An 18,147-nucleotide genomic window follows, 5' to 3' on the forward strand; every position below is an offset into this window, starting at 1 on the left:
GAATAACATCAGGGTTTTTTCTCTTGTTATTCTTTTTCTACATTTTGTTGAAATTTTCAGTTTCTTTTACCCTTTTGCAAAATGGATCCCTACTGTTTTAATAAACATCATCCCTTGGAACTGCGAGAAGACATCAAAGGAACGTTCTTTCTTGGGATCAAAAGAATGTTTTGAAGTTCAAGTTGATTTCTTTTTACCACTATTTTCTAGAGGCAAATTAAACTGCGGTCATAATTACCCTTCCATGCTTTATTGGTTTAATTCTTGTAATGATTTGTTCTCCTCTCTCATCCTTTCGGAGTTAGGTTGGTCCTATTTTAGGGGCTAATCTAGTTTTTATTTCCTTACCAAAATATTATCTCACACCGTTTCTTTGTAATTGCAACACTTTGTTTTTAGCGCTCAAGGGAAAACATATTTATGTAGGATCTTGTTAGATTCGTCTTAATGTATATTTTTCAAATATCAATTTTTTATAACTCTTACTTATTGATAATTAAATATATTAGTAGCTCAAGTTGTGCATTGGTAAACATGAAAAGCAAACAGAGGAAATTGACTTTCAAAATCAAAGAAATGAAAACTGACTATAATACAAAACAAGTTGTAAGTGGATGTCTACTAACTTAGTTGGTAAGGTATACAGGGATATTTCCCATACCTGAAATCGAATTTCATCTGCACTATGTGTCCCTTGAGATTCTCTTTACACCCAAAAAAAACACTAAGCTACTAAGTAGCATGAATCCCAAAAAGGGGAAAAGAAGTGTTTGGAGTTGGAAAAGTGGCAATGCACAAGCTATGAGCTATGAGCTATGAGCTATGAGCCATGAGCATAACATACCGAGTACAAAACATAGGCAGGCCCAAACTCTTAAACCCTAGAAATCCAACAGCACAAATAATACTCCGTAATTAGGGTTTATCAGAGCAGAGCAGAGCAGAGCACCAAACCACAATTTTTGCAGTTTATAACCCCCAACTCCCTCTCTCTTTCTCACCATTTACTCTTTCCTACCTCCTCCTTCCTTAATTCTTAAACTAAATTAAGTCATTGGTAGAAAGTTATGATCGTTGCAACGAGGGTTATAATAAATAATAATCTGTTGTAGTCGTGAATTTATATCGTGTAGATTTGTTGAATCTGGAACAAAAGAAACTCGATCAACTGAACAAAGACAAAGCGATTGAAATAGTCATGAAATTAGACTATTTCCTCTCCCTTGTACTTTGTTCCATTCTTTCGATCTTGTAATTTCATTTAATTTTTAGTTAAATAAATAAAATCTTAGAGCTATGATGAGAATTGAGATTGTCATGCACCACTCTGATTACCCGTGCTGATAACTTTCTATTACCCATTTTATCTCTGAGCTCTCTCTCTCTCTCTCTTTTTATTTTGAGGCAAGGGAGTTCAAATGATACGGAAGTTGATCCTTTTTATTTGGAGGCCTCCGCCTCACATTTAACGTTTACTCCCTCCGTCCCTTAATACTCGATCTATTTTGACTTTTTATACTATTCACATAATTCACTTTGACCTTATTTTAGTATATGAAAACAAATGTTAGTATATATTATATTGTTTGGCTTCATCTTAATATATATATTTTCAAAATATCAATGTTTTTATAATACGTAGGTAAAGATATTGGTGGTCAAAGTTGTGCATTGGCAAGCATGTTCGGTCAAAACAGGTCGAGTATTAAGGGACGGAGGGAGTACTATTTTGTTACAATTTACAACTAATTCTTACTCAGTCGTTGGTCCCTTTTTGTTTTTTACTGGGTACTTTTTTAATATCTCTTTATAAACCACTTTACTATCCATGTACAATATTTACTCGGTCGTCGGTCTCTTTTTTTTTTTTTTTTTTTTTTTTTTCCGAATAGATAAAGTTAATTAGTTGCATTATGTGGAAATGGAGCAACAATGCACCATAGACATCCTTTTCCCTTTTCCCTTTTCCCGACCACGAAAACGATAGATGTGTTGGCAATGCAAGTTGCATAAAGCTTAAACTTGGGAGGCCATAGCTGCTAATGACTGTTGGAAAACTCCAATATACAAGTTGCATAGTAGACAAGTATAACTTAATTGTCCTATAAAAGGACCACTCTTATGGCCATTATATCTCACACAACTAAGATCTTCCTTTTATTTTTCTAAACACGATTAGTAAAAATCGCTTCTATCATGACATCTTTTGTGCTTGTGATTTTTGCAGTTATTGGTGTATGTTTTTCTTTTTGTTTATCTACTTTGCGCTAGAGTACGTACGTGGAACCTATAAACTTATTTAAATCAACATTCTAGCTATAACTTATTTAAATCAATATATATAATTTCTACAAAGATTGATATATTGCCTTTAATTATATTTCTTTTGTTTACAATATTATATTGTTTTTGTTTCCATTTGTAGCAGTTGGCCTTGGTACCAAGCCATGGCGCAGAGTCGCCTGCTGAATTATACTGGAAGGCAAAGTTGAGCAACATCCCTATGCCAAAACTTGTCAAGGATTCTTTGGAACTAGGTCCGCTCATAATTCATAATTCATAATTCATAATTCATTAAATGTTAATTGTTTCACTTCATAATTCATTAATTGTTGTTTCATAAATTAATTAATGTTTTTATGACCTGCTCATCCCTTCTCCATGCAAATTAGACCATAAACACAAATACACAATATCAACTTAAACCACGTACTAAAGATGTCATCATTTCAACAACGTAACATTTCAGTACCTTTGGATTTAATTTATTTATATTTTTGAATCAACTTTTAAGGATGATTTGCTTTGCATTATGGTAATTTAGGTACAAAGGATGGAATTAGTACGAAACTCAACCTAATGAATTATGGACACACCAATATGGATCATGATTTCGAAAGGTTGGCACCCTTGTACAAGCGTGGCTTTACGGGTGCGCAACTACCTCAAGATGGCAGAGTCATGTACTTTACAGAAGAGATGTTACTCAAGAAATTAAAAATGAAACTGGACTTGATTAAAACTGATAATGAAGCCAAGTTTTTACCAAAATCAAAGTCCGTTGTGTCATCTAACAAGCTCCAAATGATCCTTAATCATCTATCCGTGGACCCTAAGTCAATTGCTGCTCAAGATATTGCAAAGACGGTCAAAGAATGTGCAGATAATGGTGTTAAAGGAGAGGTCCGATACTGTGCAACTTCATTGAAGGGTATGGTTGATTATGTTAATTATAAGTTTGGAAAAAATAACAACTTGAAGGTAACAGTGTTATCTATGGAACACGACATAAAAAGTGTTATGGAATACAACATTCAAAAGGTACAATGAGTAACCCATACGCGGTGTTTCTTTGTCACAACATAAAGAAGACGAAGATGTATGATGTTTCATTGATTGGTGCTAACGGGAAGCAATTGAACGCGTTTGCTGCTTGTCATATGGATACTTCTTCGTGGAATCCTAAACATTTGGCGTTTCAACTTCTTAAAATCAAGCCAGGGAGTAAGCCTATATGCCATTTCCTTAGTGGAAATGATTTAGTTTGGCTTCCTAAATCCTAAATCCTAAATCCTAAATCCTAACTAATGTGTTAATTTCCACATATGGATCCTAGCTTAGGTTCAGGGCTCAAGTACGTACTATAGTTATATATATATATATATATATATATGTATATATATGCATAGGGGTGCAAATAAGCTAGGACGTTCGCGAACAACTCGCGAACAAGCTCGGTCAAAGCTCGGTCAAAGCTCGTTCATTAAGCAATTGAACGAGCTCGAGCAAATATTTAAGGCGCGTTTGTTAAACGAGCTTTACTCGAACAACATCCCGTTCGGCTCGTTATTGTTCACGAACAGCCCGTTTATATCTCTTTTGTAACTCGTTAGTAGCCCGTTTATAACTCCGTTATAGCTTGTAAAATATTTTAATAGAATAATACAAATTTAAATATAGAATATGTATTATTTTGTATAATGGTAAAGTCTAAATTTAATATGGTAAAAAGTAAACAAATTTTAGGAATTATATATCTAGAAACTCAATAGTCAATGCATATTTGCTTGAATTTTGTCAATTATACATTCATATTTCCTGCTTCCTCTTTTAGTCTTCTCAATCACGACAATCAACAAGAATTTTGCTGGACTTCCAAATTAGCTACTTCTTCATATTTCGTCAATCTTTATGGCCACTATAAGTACCCTTGAATTGAATAGGTTTTCGATCATTTACTAAAACCCGTTTAAAGCTCGTTAAGATTTGAGCTCGAGCTCGAAATACAAACGAGCAAGCTCAAGCCGAGCCCGAGAAAGTATTTTATTAAACGAGCCTGGCTCGAACAAAAAAAATTAAAGCTCGTTCAAGCTCGAGCCTGCTCGAATACCAATGTTCCTTAACAAGCTTAGCTCGATAAGGTTATTACTCGACTCGACTCGGCTCGGCTCATTTGCAGCCCTATATATGCAGTACTGTGATAACGGGAAATTAACAAGGCCCGGTAAATAAGCACCTATGCTTCCTAATTCCTAGTTATTCTTAGTTAAAACTTTATCATGTGTGCCACCGTACATTTGCTAGCTACATGTAAATGTCGTAATCATCAACTTGTATAAATGTATTTTCTTTCACGTTAATGCCCTTCCTTGGTATTTTTGTTTTTGTTAATGTATTTTTCTTACATATATAAATTACTTTTAAAAAAGTAAATAGTGGTGTACAAGGTCTTATCAGTAAATAGTACTAGTTTGCTTAATTGCAAAGTCATCATAAGACGTACACTAATCGTATGTACTACATACGTGCATGGTACAAGCTAGCTAGCTAGCTAGCTAGCTAGTATATAATGATAGAATATGATAATCAATAACAGAAGAATATATAGGACAAATCAGTGGTAATTAGAAATGATAGGTAGTATTAAAACACAATAATTAATTAAGAACACTAATGATAGGTAGTATTATGATAATTAAGTAAGAAGGAAGAGAAGCTAGGTAGGTACTGGTAGGTAGTATTATGATCGATCAGTTAGATTGAATATCAAGAGTAGCAAGCTGTTGAATATTCATGGGGTAAGAAACGTCGCTACCACCATTAAAGGCCCTCCTTCCTAAGATAACGTTGACATGTGATGTAGGATGGAAAGCATCCCAAAATACGTATTCTTCTCTGTTCATGCATGGTGTTTGGAATGGTAGACATGTTATTTGCCCTTGGTTTCGCCCGATCCCGCAACATCCACGGTCGATCACTTTGAATCCTGCAATTTTATTAATATCAGTTCAGTTTCATTCAGTTCAGTTCAGTTCAGTTCAGCCAAACAATTAAGATTAGAATGTACGTACCGTAAGCAGCAGGACGAGCGAGGATGTCACGGAACATGTTAGCAATATCGACGTAAATGAATCTAGAACCAGGAAGTTTGGAATTGAGATTGTTGAGCATTGTCTTGACATTTGCATTGAAAGGTTGTACTAGTAGGTTCACAGCTTCAGAGCAATTCCCAGTAGGACTCTGTGCTAATAGGCTTGGGATGCATCCCATCATTCCTAATCCTGCTATTGCAAACTTCCTCCCTCCTAGATTATACAATTTCTGCATTTCAACAAACATATATATGTAGTCAATCATGCACGTACATCATTATAATTATAAATATATTGAAGAAAGATTGATCGATCCATCGTTCGACTTACAGTGAGCTGAGTGGTGTATTGTTGTACCAAGAGGTTTGCATATTGCTGGGCATTGTATTGATTTCGAGTTGGATAATTGGGCATAAGATAGTTGTTTAAGTAATCATTACTTCCCATTCCTACAAAGAACAAGCATTGTGCCAAACTTCTACTCATTTCATCTGCCCCAAGATTAGCTGTTATTTGGTCTAATGTGCTCTCAAAGTTCCGAACTTGCTGATTAAACGGTATGCGTCCAACCTAACACAACCCACATCCAACAACTTACTTGTATTAGTTTTAACTACATACTATTTAACTTTTATGAGTCCAATATCTATTGTTCAATTTGCTACCAATATAAAATAGTTTGACAAGGATAAATTTCATTATATATACATGGTGTGTTGAATAACTTGAATTTCTGGATCGACTTGGTAATTCACGAGTTTGGATTATCAAGAATTTCAAATATGAAATTACCCTAATTTCAAACACATATTCCCTCCGTCCCTTAATACTCGACCTGTTTTGACTTTTTGCACTATTTACATATTTCACTTTGACCCTATTTTATTTCGAGTATATGGAAACAAATGTTAGTATATAATATATTGTTGGCTTCATCTTAATATATATTTTCAAAATATTAATATTTTTATAAGTTTTTATAATATGTAGTTAAAGAAATTGGTGGTCAAAGTTGTGCATTGACAAGGGTATCTGTTCAAAACAGGTCCACTATTAAGGGATGGAGGGAGTATTTAATAAATTCTAATAAAAAGGCTACGTTTAAAACATACCAAAAACAAATAATGATATAAAAAGAATAAGATTTTTTTTCATATTACTACCTTTTAAGTTTCAGATTTTTTTATTTAGCACCTTATAAAATATAATTTTATATTTACCACCTTAATTTTATAAAATATTTATATTCACTACATTTTAAGGGATTCCATCAAATTTTCCGTCCATATGGCCACACTTAACCAATTTTAAAAAAAAATTCTCCTCTTTCATTAGGTTTTCAATTAGAAAAGTTTAGGTAAATAATGACACTAATGAAAATTTGGATGAAATTCGTCAAGAGGTGATGAATATAAAATATTTCATAAGCTAGAGCGGGAAATATGAAATTAAATTTAATAAAGTGGTAAATACAAAAACCTAAAACATAAAAGGTGATAAATATCAAAATATTCAAAAGAATATAAGATATCAAGTCACTACACAATTCATAACATCGTTCAGGTCAATAAGAGTATCTACTGCGCATCAAATGCACTATTGTACCTAATCTAGTAAATATTGACAACTAGTAAAAACTCAATTGGTCCAAAAAAACACTTATTAGTACGTGTATCTAACTCTAGATGCACTCGGCGGTATAATAGATATTTGTATAAGGCCAAGAAAAACACAAGTGACTAACTCGGTCTCGCGCACACATAAAATTGCCTGGAACAAGGCAATTAATTACTGATATCGTGGCAGTTAATGTCCTCATGAGAAAAACAAGTAGGTATGGTTATTTACTGCTTTGGTAATTGGTACAGACCTGGTATGTTTTAAATACTCGTAATAATTAATTGGTTCCATTTAGTACCAATCACAATTCAATTCCTTTTTACGTACATTTATCTTCACTAGGTCAAAAAAACTTTTGACTTGAATGGGATCGAGTACTTTGTATTTGTATGAACAACGTAACAAAAAGTAGAATCAAAGGGCTAAGACACTTGCATCATTATTATATACGGAGTAGTAACAAAAAGAGAGAAGTTAATACGTAATGAGCACGTTTTTTGTAGTTAATTAAACTAATTGATATTTACATGTTAGTACTATAAATTTGTTAATGCAGATCAAGGGCATCGAGATGATGTATTTTACGACAGGATTTTCGATTAACAACGGCCCCTTTTTATGATGGGTTCGCGACGTCGTTAATCAACAATTATTGGCCTTTAGCGACGGGATTTCCAGTGGTTAATAGTACAATTTCTTGTAGTGAAATAATAAGAAATTAATTAAAATAAATCTTGAACATAAAACGGAAAACAAATTATTGTTTAAAAAAAACTTACAAAATTCCTGCCAGTAGCATCAAGAATGCCAGCAGCAGCCGAAGCATAATTGACACCGTAACGCATTTGATCTCCTCCTCTTGCTTCTGAGTATGCTGGGGTTAGTGGCAGACCTAGTGACTCCGCTGCAATTTTATCAAATAAACTCAGATATTTAATTTAATTGCATGTCGAACACAACTTAATTACATAATAAGTAAAGTAAAGTTGAATGTATATATTTCATAAATGTACCAAAGTTCATTAGTCTAAAGTACTCTGCCCTGGTTTACTACCTTTCTAGTACTTTGATAGTAAATCGGTAAATATTACTTGTACTCCGTAACGTACACATTTTAAAATTTAAATCGTTCTTCAAAAATAATTAATTAGCTAAATTGATCATTAGTTACATCATTAGATGTGTGATTTGGTAATGCATTTCTAAATTCCGAAAATATAATAACTGTTTAGTACTACACAAACCTTGTTAGTTATTTCACCTAAAATATAAATAATATTCATGCACACTAAAAAAAACAAAAGTTAATGTACGTGCGTAAATTAGAATAACAAGAAAATAAAAAACAAGGGTCGAATTGAATGAGAGAAAAAGAAATACCGATAGCATCAACAATGGTGTAGGCATTAGAGAAGCGACCAGTAGGACCATCATTAAAGTCAATGCCATAAGGATAATAATTAGCTTTTGCAAAAGAAGGCAAATTATTGTTATTCCCATTGTCAATTAACGAGTCTCCAAAAACAAACATGGCCGGAACTAACGCCCTTTTCCTCGACATCTCCCCATTCCCATTCGATGGTGGTGTCGCCGTCGTTACATCGCCGCCGTAATCTTGGCCTAAGCATGCACTCATCGACAACGCCGCCACCACCACCACCACCAACATTAGCATTACTACCAAACTCCTCATCTTGTTTTTATTTAATTGGTGGTTTGAGAAAAGAGTGTGGTGCAATGTGGAAATGAAAAGAGTATTTAAAAAGTGGACAAGGGTAAGAACTAAGAAGTTTGGTAGGAAGGTAGTAATTGCATTTGTATAATAATTACATTGTATAAATGTGTAAATATTGACTTGTGGGTTCAATTTCAAGGTGCACTTTGGTGATAGTATTAAACATCAACTCTGACCACTTCATTTACTGTCATCTCCTCCCAACTGCCCATGGTAAGACGCGGCAATGTAAATACGCATTATTATTATTATTATTATTATTATTATTATTATTATTATGCATACGCAAGTTAATACACTTGTGGTTCAATTCTAAGGTGCACTTTCATGGTAATTATTATATTTATACGTACTCCGTATTAATATATTTCCTTAGTATTACAATACATACATCATTTTGACTTTTTATATTACCCCCCGTTTCTTTTTGTTTGTTATGTTTGGAATTTTACACGTTTATTAACGTATAATAAAGATTCTTTTTCTTTTTTATTAAAAAAATAAATCCAAGCTCAATCCAATAATCATTACAACAACCAATAAGATTGTTTTATTTATCAAAATGAACTAATAATGGAAAAGCACAAAGAATGCTAACTTAACATACTTGGGAAAATGTAAAGAAATTTAATGAGTTAAAAAAAATTGGACCAATTAAAATTAAAATATGGCACAGTATAATAAGTTTATAAAAGGAAAAATTCTCCCACGTAACAAACATTGTGAAATACCCTAAAAGAAATACGTAACAAACAAAAAGAAACGGAGGGAATGGTTATTTTTTTAATATAGATAGTGGAAAATGTGTCAACTTTTTTAATATATATAGTTGGTTGAAATTGTTAATTATGTGTTGTGATCAGCTGAGTAGGGGAGTAACATTGTAACAATAACAAACAAGATAGATGGAGCTAGTATAGTATCGAGTACTCCGTAGTAGAATGCATGTGATATGTCATATGTCGAATAGAAAACAATTCTAGCAATAGTCAACTACTGCTAAAAACTCTGCATTTCCAACTTGGCTACATTTACTTCTTCTTCCATTTTTTTGCAAGTTACTAGTTAGTAGTTACAATTTAATACCCTCCTCGGAAATAGCTCATCAATATCATTATTGTTATCTTTATACAACCGTGACTTATGCAATTTGTATTTCCACTATTTATATTTTACGTTTTTTTACTATTAGGCAATAGGCATGCATGTTAACAACAAAAAAATAGTGTTTGTTGTTGAGATAATGAGTTCCTATTAATAAATATATAAGTTCGAATCACTACCTTAAAGATGATCAAAAGAATCATAATAAGAGACCTCTTTATTAACAAAGAAGGTTACTAGCCCTACAAGAATCTGTATCTTTAACGACAACTTAATTACGACGGGTTAAAAATCTCGTCGTAAAAGCCTTTTGCGACGGGGCAAACAACCAAACAAAGACGGGAACAACCGTCTTAAATGTCTTTTATGACGGTTTAACGACGGGATTTTCCATTAACGACGACCCCCTTTTTTGACGGGTTCGTGACAGGAAATCCCGTTATTAATCAACGATTATTGGCCTTTAGCGACGGGATTTCCCGTCGTTAATGGTACAATTTTTTGTAGTGTAGAAAAAGAAACCACCACAGGAGAAAAGGGTCAGTCTCTTTTTACTCCATTCTAAACTTGATACTAGTATTCCCTCCGTCTCAAAATGTTCTTTACGTTTGATATTTTGCATGTGATTTAACGATTAATAAATGTGCATTGAGATTTCTCTATGTTATTTTTTTACTTAAACAGGGAAAATTCCGTTCATTTATAATATTTCCACTTTTATAAAAAAAAAATCTGACATTGTAATATTACCCTCGTAATATTAGCTAGGTAAATTAGAGCGTCCTCCGAATATCTATAATTGTATATACTTCGTATATGGATGATGATATATTATAAATTACTCCGTACTCCGTAGTATATTAATATTGCGTTGAAAAATTATTTGAGCCATTATACTCACTCAAATAAGGGAGTATTGTTATTTCAATGTTCCTAGTAATATTTTTTGTGTGTGTGAATGAGCCAAAAGGACAATATAAGTACAAATGAGGGCAGAGAGAATCGAACATGCATGAGACTATTGTACACAGATACTCAATTTTAACCACTAGACTAATACTTTATTGGCCTTTCCTAGTAATTTATAATCTTGCTAAAACCCAATGTACGAAATTGAATAAGTAGTCGTAGTATAAATTCGTAACAAGTTAATCGATGACAACAATAATAACTTGTAATATACACAACGGAATAATACATAAATTGACGGTCATAATAAATGCAAACAATTGTACAAGTAATCACATACTAAGAAGCACATAATGTGACAACGATAGAATAGTCTTTAATAGACACACATCACACATCCTCAAAAGAGGTATTACAAATCCGAGTTTGGTTTCTCCATTTTATTCTTTAATTACAAAGAAATTTATGTTGTTAGTACACTAACTAGTATTCATATATTTCATTTGGTATAGTCAGTGCATAAGGGATGTTAGTTGTTAGTGGTTCAACGTTAAAAAATCCACATTGCTCTTCAACCTGCGAGTCAGGAAGACAATGTAACAATTGATTGATGCAACGTTAACGAAAAAAAGAAAAGAAAAAGTATAGCTACCTTTTGCTGAAGATACTTGTTTGCGGCCCTCAGGACACCCTCCTTAACAATGACATCAAAAATAATTTTCTATTAAATTCAAAAGAATATAAAAAAAAGATACTCCCTCTGTATTTTAAAAAGAGATACACTCTCCTCAAATATTAGAAAAAAAGAGATACACTTTCCTTTTTTGATATATTTTGGTATCCACTTTCAATTATATCAATATTTTTTTCTTTCTTGTGGTCCCCACACTTACTCACATCATTTTTTAATATAGTAAATAATTCACTAACTACCCCACTTTCATCTTATTTTAATAAATTCATCTCACTCTCCTAAAACTATGTGTCGGCCAAGTGTATCTCTTTTTAAAAGACGGAGGAAGTAACATTAAGATGTATTTCTATTTTCCTGGACATTTATTTAGCATTATATTCCCTTGGTTTCGGTGGATATTTATTTAGTTATATTGGGTCTTTTTAGATTCGTCTCAACACATATTGTCAATATATATCTGCTTTTTACAGTTTTTACCGTTACACAATTAAAGGTCAAAGTTATACATTGACGAACTTGTCCAGTCAAAATAAATACTCGTAACTAAAATAAATAGAGAAACTAGTATATTACATGAACCAAGCAATTAATTGTAAAATAGAAAGGTGATAATAGCAGATGAGCAAAGATTTAAACTAACCTTGTTCTTCAAAACTTGAATCTCTTGAGACATAATTTTCATCTGCAATTCGATAATGTGTGTATTAGATGTGGTGAACCATAATCAAGCTTGATTTAATTACATTTTTGTTTTCTGTAACAACATAGATTGGCTAGAAAAGGCTATTTTTAATGAAGTTTTTTTTATTTAAAATGTTATAAGTAGTACATCTAGTTTAACTCAGGTGGATTATTTTTCAATTAAGGGACTAATCCTAAGGAACTATATATGAATAGCATAACGAGTGTATTAATTAAAATATTGAAAGCACGTACCTTGGTAGCACGAATTTGGTAGATCCATGACTCGAGATGCTTCTCTAGTGCATGCAACTCATCCAATGTCATTGCTCCTTCAGCCCCTCCAAATATGGACCTGAAACTAACACACTCTTTAGTCAATTTATTTCAAACATGTGGAAGTAATATTATGCTCATGTGTTTCTTATACCAGAGCCCTTTCTCCAGCAATTTGATCTCTTGAGTCATCATGTTTACTTCGTCCTTGGATTCCTATACCAAGGGGAAAAAATAGCAAACCAGTAAATTTCATGACATAAAAACAAGCCAAATACTAAGAGTTTGTCAAAGGAGGACCAACCCCAAAACAAAGCACCTTAAGCTGATCGTGACCTTTGCGTCACGTTGGCTCTGATACCATGTCAAATGACCAACTCAACCAAAAGCTTAAACTGATGGTTGGATCCTCAAGATTAGTTTTATACTCTATCAAAGTTAGTAAGAACAAGATCAATGAGTCTTGTCTTAACACTTTTTTCAATTGCCATATCAGTATTACATTAATCACTATTTTATTAGGGAACAACTGATGGCATTTCAGTAATCACATTTTGGTGTCGCTTATCTGAAAGACTTTTAACATTGAACCCAAAAGCTCTCAAAGAAAAAGTGTAACATACCAGCAAGCGCTTATGTACGTCCGTCTCGGATTCAGCCGGGAGAAAACCACTGGTGCACTTCATGTACCTCTCAATCAGCCCTTGCATGGTTCTTTACCAATTATACAAAAGTTAACCACGATCATTAAAATATGAATATTAGCTTAAAAACATACGGGTGTAATATAAAGGCCATATTTAGCAATTAACGGTTAATCGTTAGTTGTTAGCTGGTTTTATTGTCGATCTGTTAGACGTTAGGTGTTTGTATTATCAAGTTGAATTAGCTGCTTGTGTAGAGTTTGGTGAATTAGGTGTTAGATGGTACGGAGTAGTTGTTTAATGTGTAAATAATCATTAAACACATTAACATAAAATGATGCAAACCTTGTTATTAGTATTTTGGACCCAAATTGCTTTTTCAAAATTAAGCTGATTGATTAATTTTGTGAGATCTGGGATTAGCGTAAATAATGATGAAAGAAATCAAGATATGCAGGCATTGTAAGATACTTTTTGTTTAGTATTAATTAAGAGTACGTAGGTTTTTTGTCTCTGATTTCTTGCCTTTTAACTTTATCTTTCTTGTGCATGTGACACCCAATATCCCCAAACAAGTAATTTTATTATTTTCAACAAAAATGGAATTCGAAATATCTAAGAAAATCAACAAAATTCTTTACTCGATAATAAGCAATAAATATTTATCACTACGTAATGGATTTTAGCCTATATTCCTCCGTGTTAAAATGATGTTTAACACTTTTCATTTTAGTACGTTTTATAATATTCTTTATAATATGCTCTATTCTATTTATAGACATAAAAGTTTACTATCTTACATTTATTACCACACAACATTTACAACTTTTCACTTAATTTCTCTTAATTTATTCGTGTTTTGTTTTTACACACGTCCTTTTTATACAATTATGTTACTTCACATATATTTTATTATATTTAGCAACCTTTTAACCCTCGTACTCTTTCTCTTTTGTATTAATATTTATACAAATAGTAACTATAAAGATTATTTCAAAACGAAAATAGTAATTGATAGCATGCAATACCTAATACTCCACCTCTTATAGAATATTTGAAAAGAACAAAAATATATACTCCATATCTTCACCCCCACCAATCCCTTTTCCATGATAAACATCTACCTCACATGTAACAATTGAGAAAATGACTAGCTTTAAGACCTAATTAAAAGGTGTTGAAATCATTAGTATAAAATAAGGCATCAATATATAATAGTAAAAGGGTAAAAGAACATTTATTTTGCGTTTAACAACACATAATTAGTTGATGATGTGACGCGACAATGATACTACGTACTATTGTAAGAATACTATTTGATCTTTTTTTGTGGAATTCACAAAAAAGTTCCAAGGAGTTCATAGTATTAATTAAAAAGTTAATAATTTCCCTAAACAAAAATGAAAAAGTTGATAGAACCACATCTAAAAATTCATTGGTAACCACATAATAATAATAATAATAACGGCAATTTTTGTGTAAGACCGCCTTACCGGAAATACCACTTTGATTGTTTAACTAATTGGTTTTATTGGTTAACTAATTAGTTCTAGTGTTTAACTAATTATTTTCATTGTTTAACTAATTAGTAACTAATTTGTTTCAGTGCTTAACTAATTAGTTCAAGTGTTTAACTAATTGATTTTATTGCTTAACTTATATGACATCAAGGTGGTCTTTTCTGTAAGACCGCCTTATATAAAAGTTTTATTAATAATAATAATAATAATAATAATAATAATAATAATAATAATAATAATAAATAATAAATAATAATAATAATAATAATAATAATAATAATAATAATAATAATAATAATAATAATAATAATAATAATAATAATAATAATAATAATAATAATAATAATAATAATAATAATAATAATAATAATATACGTACCCTTTAGTAGAGAGTTCATAGAGCTTGCCTTGAGGTGAAAAAACAACAACACCAACATCAGCATCACAAAGAACAGACAACTCCTTAGCCTTTTTAAGCAAACCAGCTCTTCTCTTACAGAAAGTAACTTGTCTATGCACTGGATTCACTATCCTCTTCAGTTGCACCTTACCACGCGCCATCTCGATCGATCTTTTCTTTATTTTTTCCACAAATTAAATTTTATTAACCAAAAACTAATTGATTAACTCAAATTTCCCCCTTTTTTTTTTATTTATGAAATTATTTATGTAAGATTTTTGTGATTGCTTAATAGCAAACAACCCCCCACTAGTTTGAACTAGCTTCGGAGTTGCCGCTTGTTAAATTTTTGAGTTTTTTTGGGCTTCGGAACTGAAGCTTTGCCTTTGTTTTTTTCCATTCTTAGGAATTGAATCCTCTTATATACTCATTTTATTTTGCATCTTTAATTAATAATTAATTAACAGTATTTTATAATTTAATTAGAGTAACTTTTTAATTTAATTGAAGTTGGACTGTCCCTTTTTTTTTTGGAGTATTTATTTATTATATTTAATATGATTATCAGATTTTAGTGCTCTTCCAAGGTGGCTAATTATGGGTTAAATTTTAAGTATTCTGATTCTTTGGAATGACTTATATAATTGATTATGCCTAGGGGTGTCAAATCGGATCAACGGATCGGGTTTGGGTCGGACTCATCGGATTCGGGTTGAAACGGATCGGATTGGAACGGATTAATTTGGCTAACGGGTCGGATCGGATCGGATTGAAAACTTAACGGACCGGATCGGGTCGAATTTTTTATTCACGGATTCATATCGGATCGGGTTGTAAACGGGTCGGATTGTAGTCGGTTTGGGTCGGATCGGATCGGATTGGAATACGACGGATTGTTAACGGGTTTAGTCGGACTATAACGGGTTCGGGTTCATGTCGGTCGGATTCATATCGGATCGGATTCATTTCGGGTCGGATTCATATCGGATCGGATTCATTTCGGATCGGATTCATATCGGATCGGATTAATCGGTAATAGACTAAAACGGGTTGGATTGAAACTAATTTAGCCTGGTTACATTGGATTCAGTTTTATATTGGTTCGGGTAATTATCGGATCGGGTTATTTGGTAGCGGGTTGGAATTTGGGTCAATTCGGTTCCAAATTATATATTCATATCGATGACTTAATTAGGGGACGAAAATAATAACTAACTTTTAAAAGTAATAAGAATTTAAGATTAGTAATATAAGTTATTGAATATATTATTATATCGATGAGTTGGAATTAGTTCGGATTAAACAGGTCACGGATTAAAAACGGATCGGATTAAACGGGTCATGGGTTGAAACGGGTCGGATTAAACGGGTCACAGATTAAAAACGGATCGGATTAAACGGATATTCCTCGGGTTGGAACGGATTCGGATTTAAACGGATCGGATCATAAACGGGTTTCGGATCGCTTCGGATCGGATTAAATGGATCCGGATTGTCACGGATCGGTCTGTTAACGGATTCGGATCTTAATCGGATCAATACTAACGGGTTGGGTCGGATTTGGGTTGAATATAATCGGATCGGATCGGATTTCGGATTTTAACTCGCGGGTTCTAAACGGTTCGGATTCTAAACGGTCGGACAAACCCATCGGGTTCACTGGGTCGGATTGAGAATTGACACCCCTAATTATGCCATTTGTTGTCGAATGTTAGTAGTGAAAATACTGAAGACAGTTCACACACTTGTACGGATAGTGAGGGTTAATTAGTTTAACGAATCACAAATTATTCATCAAAGCAAGTATATATTTATCCTATACAAATATACAATTCATCAACTTAATTAGGTATATTTCATCTGTTTACCTATTCCGAACTCACAAGTGTTTTAATTACCCTATAGTCCTCTATACAGTGTTATGGGTGACGGTGTTGTATGTGATAACTTTAGTGAAATCGTTTTCCTTGCTTGCATATTATTGTCAACACTAGTCTAGGGGTATTTTAAACGTTTTTCTTAAAACGCCCGTATTTAGTGTTGGAAAATACGATTTTGCCCGTTTGATGTTCACCCCATTGATAATTATATTATAATATCTTTTTTTTGTGATTTACCGCCTAAAGAAAATCAAATTTTTATTTACCACCTAAAAATCTCAAAATTTTAAATGACCACCTAAAAAATGAGATTTTTAACAGAGGGCCACACTTCAGTCAATTACAAAATTTTATATAAGGCGGTCTTACACAAAAGACCACATTGGTTTCATATAAGTTAATCACTGAAACTAATTAGTTAAATATTGAAACCAAATGGTTAAATAATGCAACTAATTAGTTAAGCAATGGAACAAATTAGTTAACTAATTAAAGTGGTTTTTCCGGTAAGGCGGTCTTACACAAAAGTTACCGTCAATCAATTTCATTTTTTTATAAGAAATAAAAAGTTAATGAAATGCCTCAATTAATTTCAAACTTTTTGATGCAAATTTGTGATTTACAAGAATATTTGAAGAACCAGTTGAAGAAGTTGTAGTCGTGTGTTTTATAAGAAATTCATGAGGTAGCCGTTGGGAGTGGGCCACACTTCACACCGGTTAACTATTCTGTTAACAGGTGATGAATTTTTTTTTTCTTTTAGGTGGTTATTTAAAACTTTCATGGAGCATAAGGAAGTTGGGAAAGAGATGAGAGTTAATTAAATACATGAAATCGTAGAATAATATAACATATAAGAAGCATTATCGTTATTGTGGCCCCTGCATGACATTTTCATATACTTTCTATTTTTCAGGTGGTAAAAAAACAAGTTTTTTTTAGGTGATAAAATACAAATTTTAGTTTTTTAGGTGGTAAAAAATAATTTTTCAATTTTTTTAGGTGGTAAAAAATAATTTATCCTAAAATAAAAGGCGGGTCGATCTCTTCAATAGATTGCATATATGTGAAAGAGTATATATATAGATAGAAAAACATATGATTAATCATTATAAATAAATAGTTCTTTTTGATGACTAAGTGGTGGCAAAGGCAGAAACAAGGTTCCAATAAGATTGGCATCTTTTAGTCTTTCATACCAATTAGCGGTTGATAAGGTTTAGTGTAGGCCATGGAATCACTTCTTAATCGATCACCAATTCCACTAACTTCCCCAAAAGCCGCCAGTGCACATTGGGAGTATGTTGTTCTA

General features: G+C 32.4%; 3 protein-coding genes and 1 non-coding gene across 10 annotated transcripts; 2 read left to right on the forward strand and 2 right to left on the reverse strand.

The window, feature by feature from the left end:
• The first annotated feature begins 1,291 nt into the window (after nt 1–1,291).
• Nucleotides 1,292–1,377, forward strand: LOC130460489 (small nucleolar RNA Z221/R21b). The gene has a single exon (XR_008920346.1). It is a non-coding gene; the product is annotated as a small nucleolar RNA Z221/R21b (small nucleolar RNA).
• Nucleotides 1,378–1,941: 564 nt separating this feature from the next.
• Nucleotides 1,942–5,942, forward strand: LOC110782769 (BURP domain protein RD22). 6 transcript variants are annotated; one of them, XR_008932695.1, is made up of 3 exons: nt 1,942–2,272; nt 2,429–2,537; nt 2,825–3,327. XR_008932695.1 is itself a non-coding variant. In XM_056843415.1 (3 exons), exons 1-3 carry the CDS (start codon nt 2,238–2,240, stop codon nt 3,328–3,330), a joined length of 657 nt encoding a protein of 218 aa, XP_056699393.1. In that variant the 5' UTR covers nt 2,109–2,237; the 3' UTR covers nt 3,331–5,942. The 6 variants fall into 6 exon arrangements, 4 of the variants coding, with proteins under 4 accessions (XP_056699393.1, XP_056699395.1, XP_056699394.1 ...); XR_008932694.1 differs by having other exon boundaries at nt 1,960–2,272; nt 2,426–2,537; XM_056843415.1 differs by having other exon boundaries at nt 2,109–2,276; nt 2,426–2,537; nt 2,825–5,942.
• LOC110782768 (GDSL esterase/lipase At1g71691) lies at nt 4,861–8,888 on the reverse strand. The gene is made up of 5 exons (XM_021987007.2): nt 8,373–8,888; nt 7,772–7,896; nt 5,703–5,942; nt 5,352–5,601; nt 4,861–5,266 (listed from the first exon to the last, which is right to left on the reverse strand). The coding sequence occupies exons 1-5, from the start codon at nt 8,683–8,685 to the stop codon at nt 5,031–5,033; spliced, it is 1,164 nt and encodes a 387-aa protein (XP_021842699.2). The 5' UTR covers nt 8,686–8,888; the 3' UTR covers nt 4,861–5,030.
• Nucleotides 8,889–10,990: 2,102 nt separating this feature from the next.
• Nucleotides 10,991–15,361, reverse strand: LOC110782617 (agamous-like MADS-box protein AGL12). Of its 2 annotated transcripts, none has more exons than XM_021986782.2 (7): nt 14,935–15,361; nt 13,015–13,105; nt 12,546–12,607; nt 12,371–12,476; nt 12,075–12,116; nt 11,393–11,434; nt 10,991–11,316 (listed from the first exon to the last, which is right to left on the reverse strand). In XM_021986782.2, exons 1-7 carry the CDS (start codon nt 15,114–15,116, stop codon nt 11,224–11,226), a joined length of 618 nt encoding a protein of 205 aa, XP_021842474.2. In that variant the 5' UTR covers nt 15,117–15,361; the 3' UTR covers nt 10,991–11,223. The 2 variants fall into 2 exon arrangements, with proteins under 2 accessions (XP_021842474.2, XP_021842476.2); XM_021986784.2 differs by having other exon boundaries at nt 10,995–11,316; nt 12,371–12,470; nt 14,935–15,359.
• Nucleotides 15,362–18,147: the final 2,786 nt, after the last annotated feature.

Source organism: Spinacia oleracea, chromosome 4, assembly GCF_020520425.1.
Source record: "Spinacia oleracea cultivar Varoflay chromosome 4, BTI_SOV_V1, whole genome shotgun sequence".
Lineage (NCBI taxonomy): Eukaryota > Viridiplantae > Streptophyta > Magnoliopsida > Caryophyllales > Amaranthaceae > Spinacia > Spinacia oleracea.

What these genes read in the sequence shown, in the direction of transcription:
- LOC110782769 (XM_056843415.1), top strand. Translation starts at nt 2,238, where the DNA reads ATGTTTTTCTTTTTGTTTATCTACTTTGCGCTAGAGTAC. An exon ending in TCTACTTTGCGCTAGAGTAC is followed by an intron (nt 2,277 to 2,425) that starts GTACGTGGAACC and finishes TTCCATTTGTAG; the next exon opens with CAGTTGGCCTTGGTACCAAG. An exon ending in CAAGGATTCTTTGGAACTAG is followed by an intron (nt 2,538 to 2,824) that starts GTCCGCTCATAA and finishes ATGGTAATTTAG; the next exon opens with GTACAAAGGATGGAATTAGT.
- LOC110782768 (XM_021987007.2), bottom strand. Translation starts at nt 8,685, where the DNA reads ATGAGGAGTTTGGTAGTAATGCTAATGTTGGTGGTGGTGGTGGTGGCG. An exon ending in AATACACCACTCAGCTCACT is followed by an intron (nt 5,602 to 5,702) that starts GTAAGTCGAACG and finishes GTTGAAATGCAG; the next exon opens with AAATTGTATAATCTAGGAGG. An exon ending in CGCTCGTCCTGCTGCTTACG is followed by an intron (nt 5,267 to 5,351) that starts GTACGTACATTC and finishes ATAAAATTGCAG; the next exon opens with GATTCAAAGTGATCGACCGT.
- LOC110782617 (XM_021986782.2), bottom strand. Translation starts at nt 15,116, where the DNA reads ATGGCGCGTGGTAAGGTGCAACTGAAGAGGATAGTGAATCCAGTGCAT. An exon ending in TTGCTGGAGAAAGGGCTCTG is followed by an intron (nt 12,477 to 12,545) that starts GTATAAGAAACA and finishes AGAGTGTGTTAG; the next exon opens with TTTCAGGTCCATATTTGGAG. An exon ending in TTCAAGTTTTGAAGAACAAG is followed by an intron (nt 11,435 to 12,074) that starts GTTAGTTTAAAT and finishes GTCATTGTTAAG; the next exon opens with GAGGGTGTCCTGAGGGCCGC.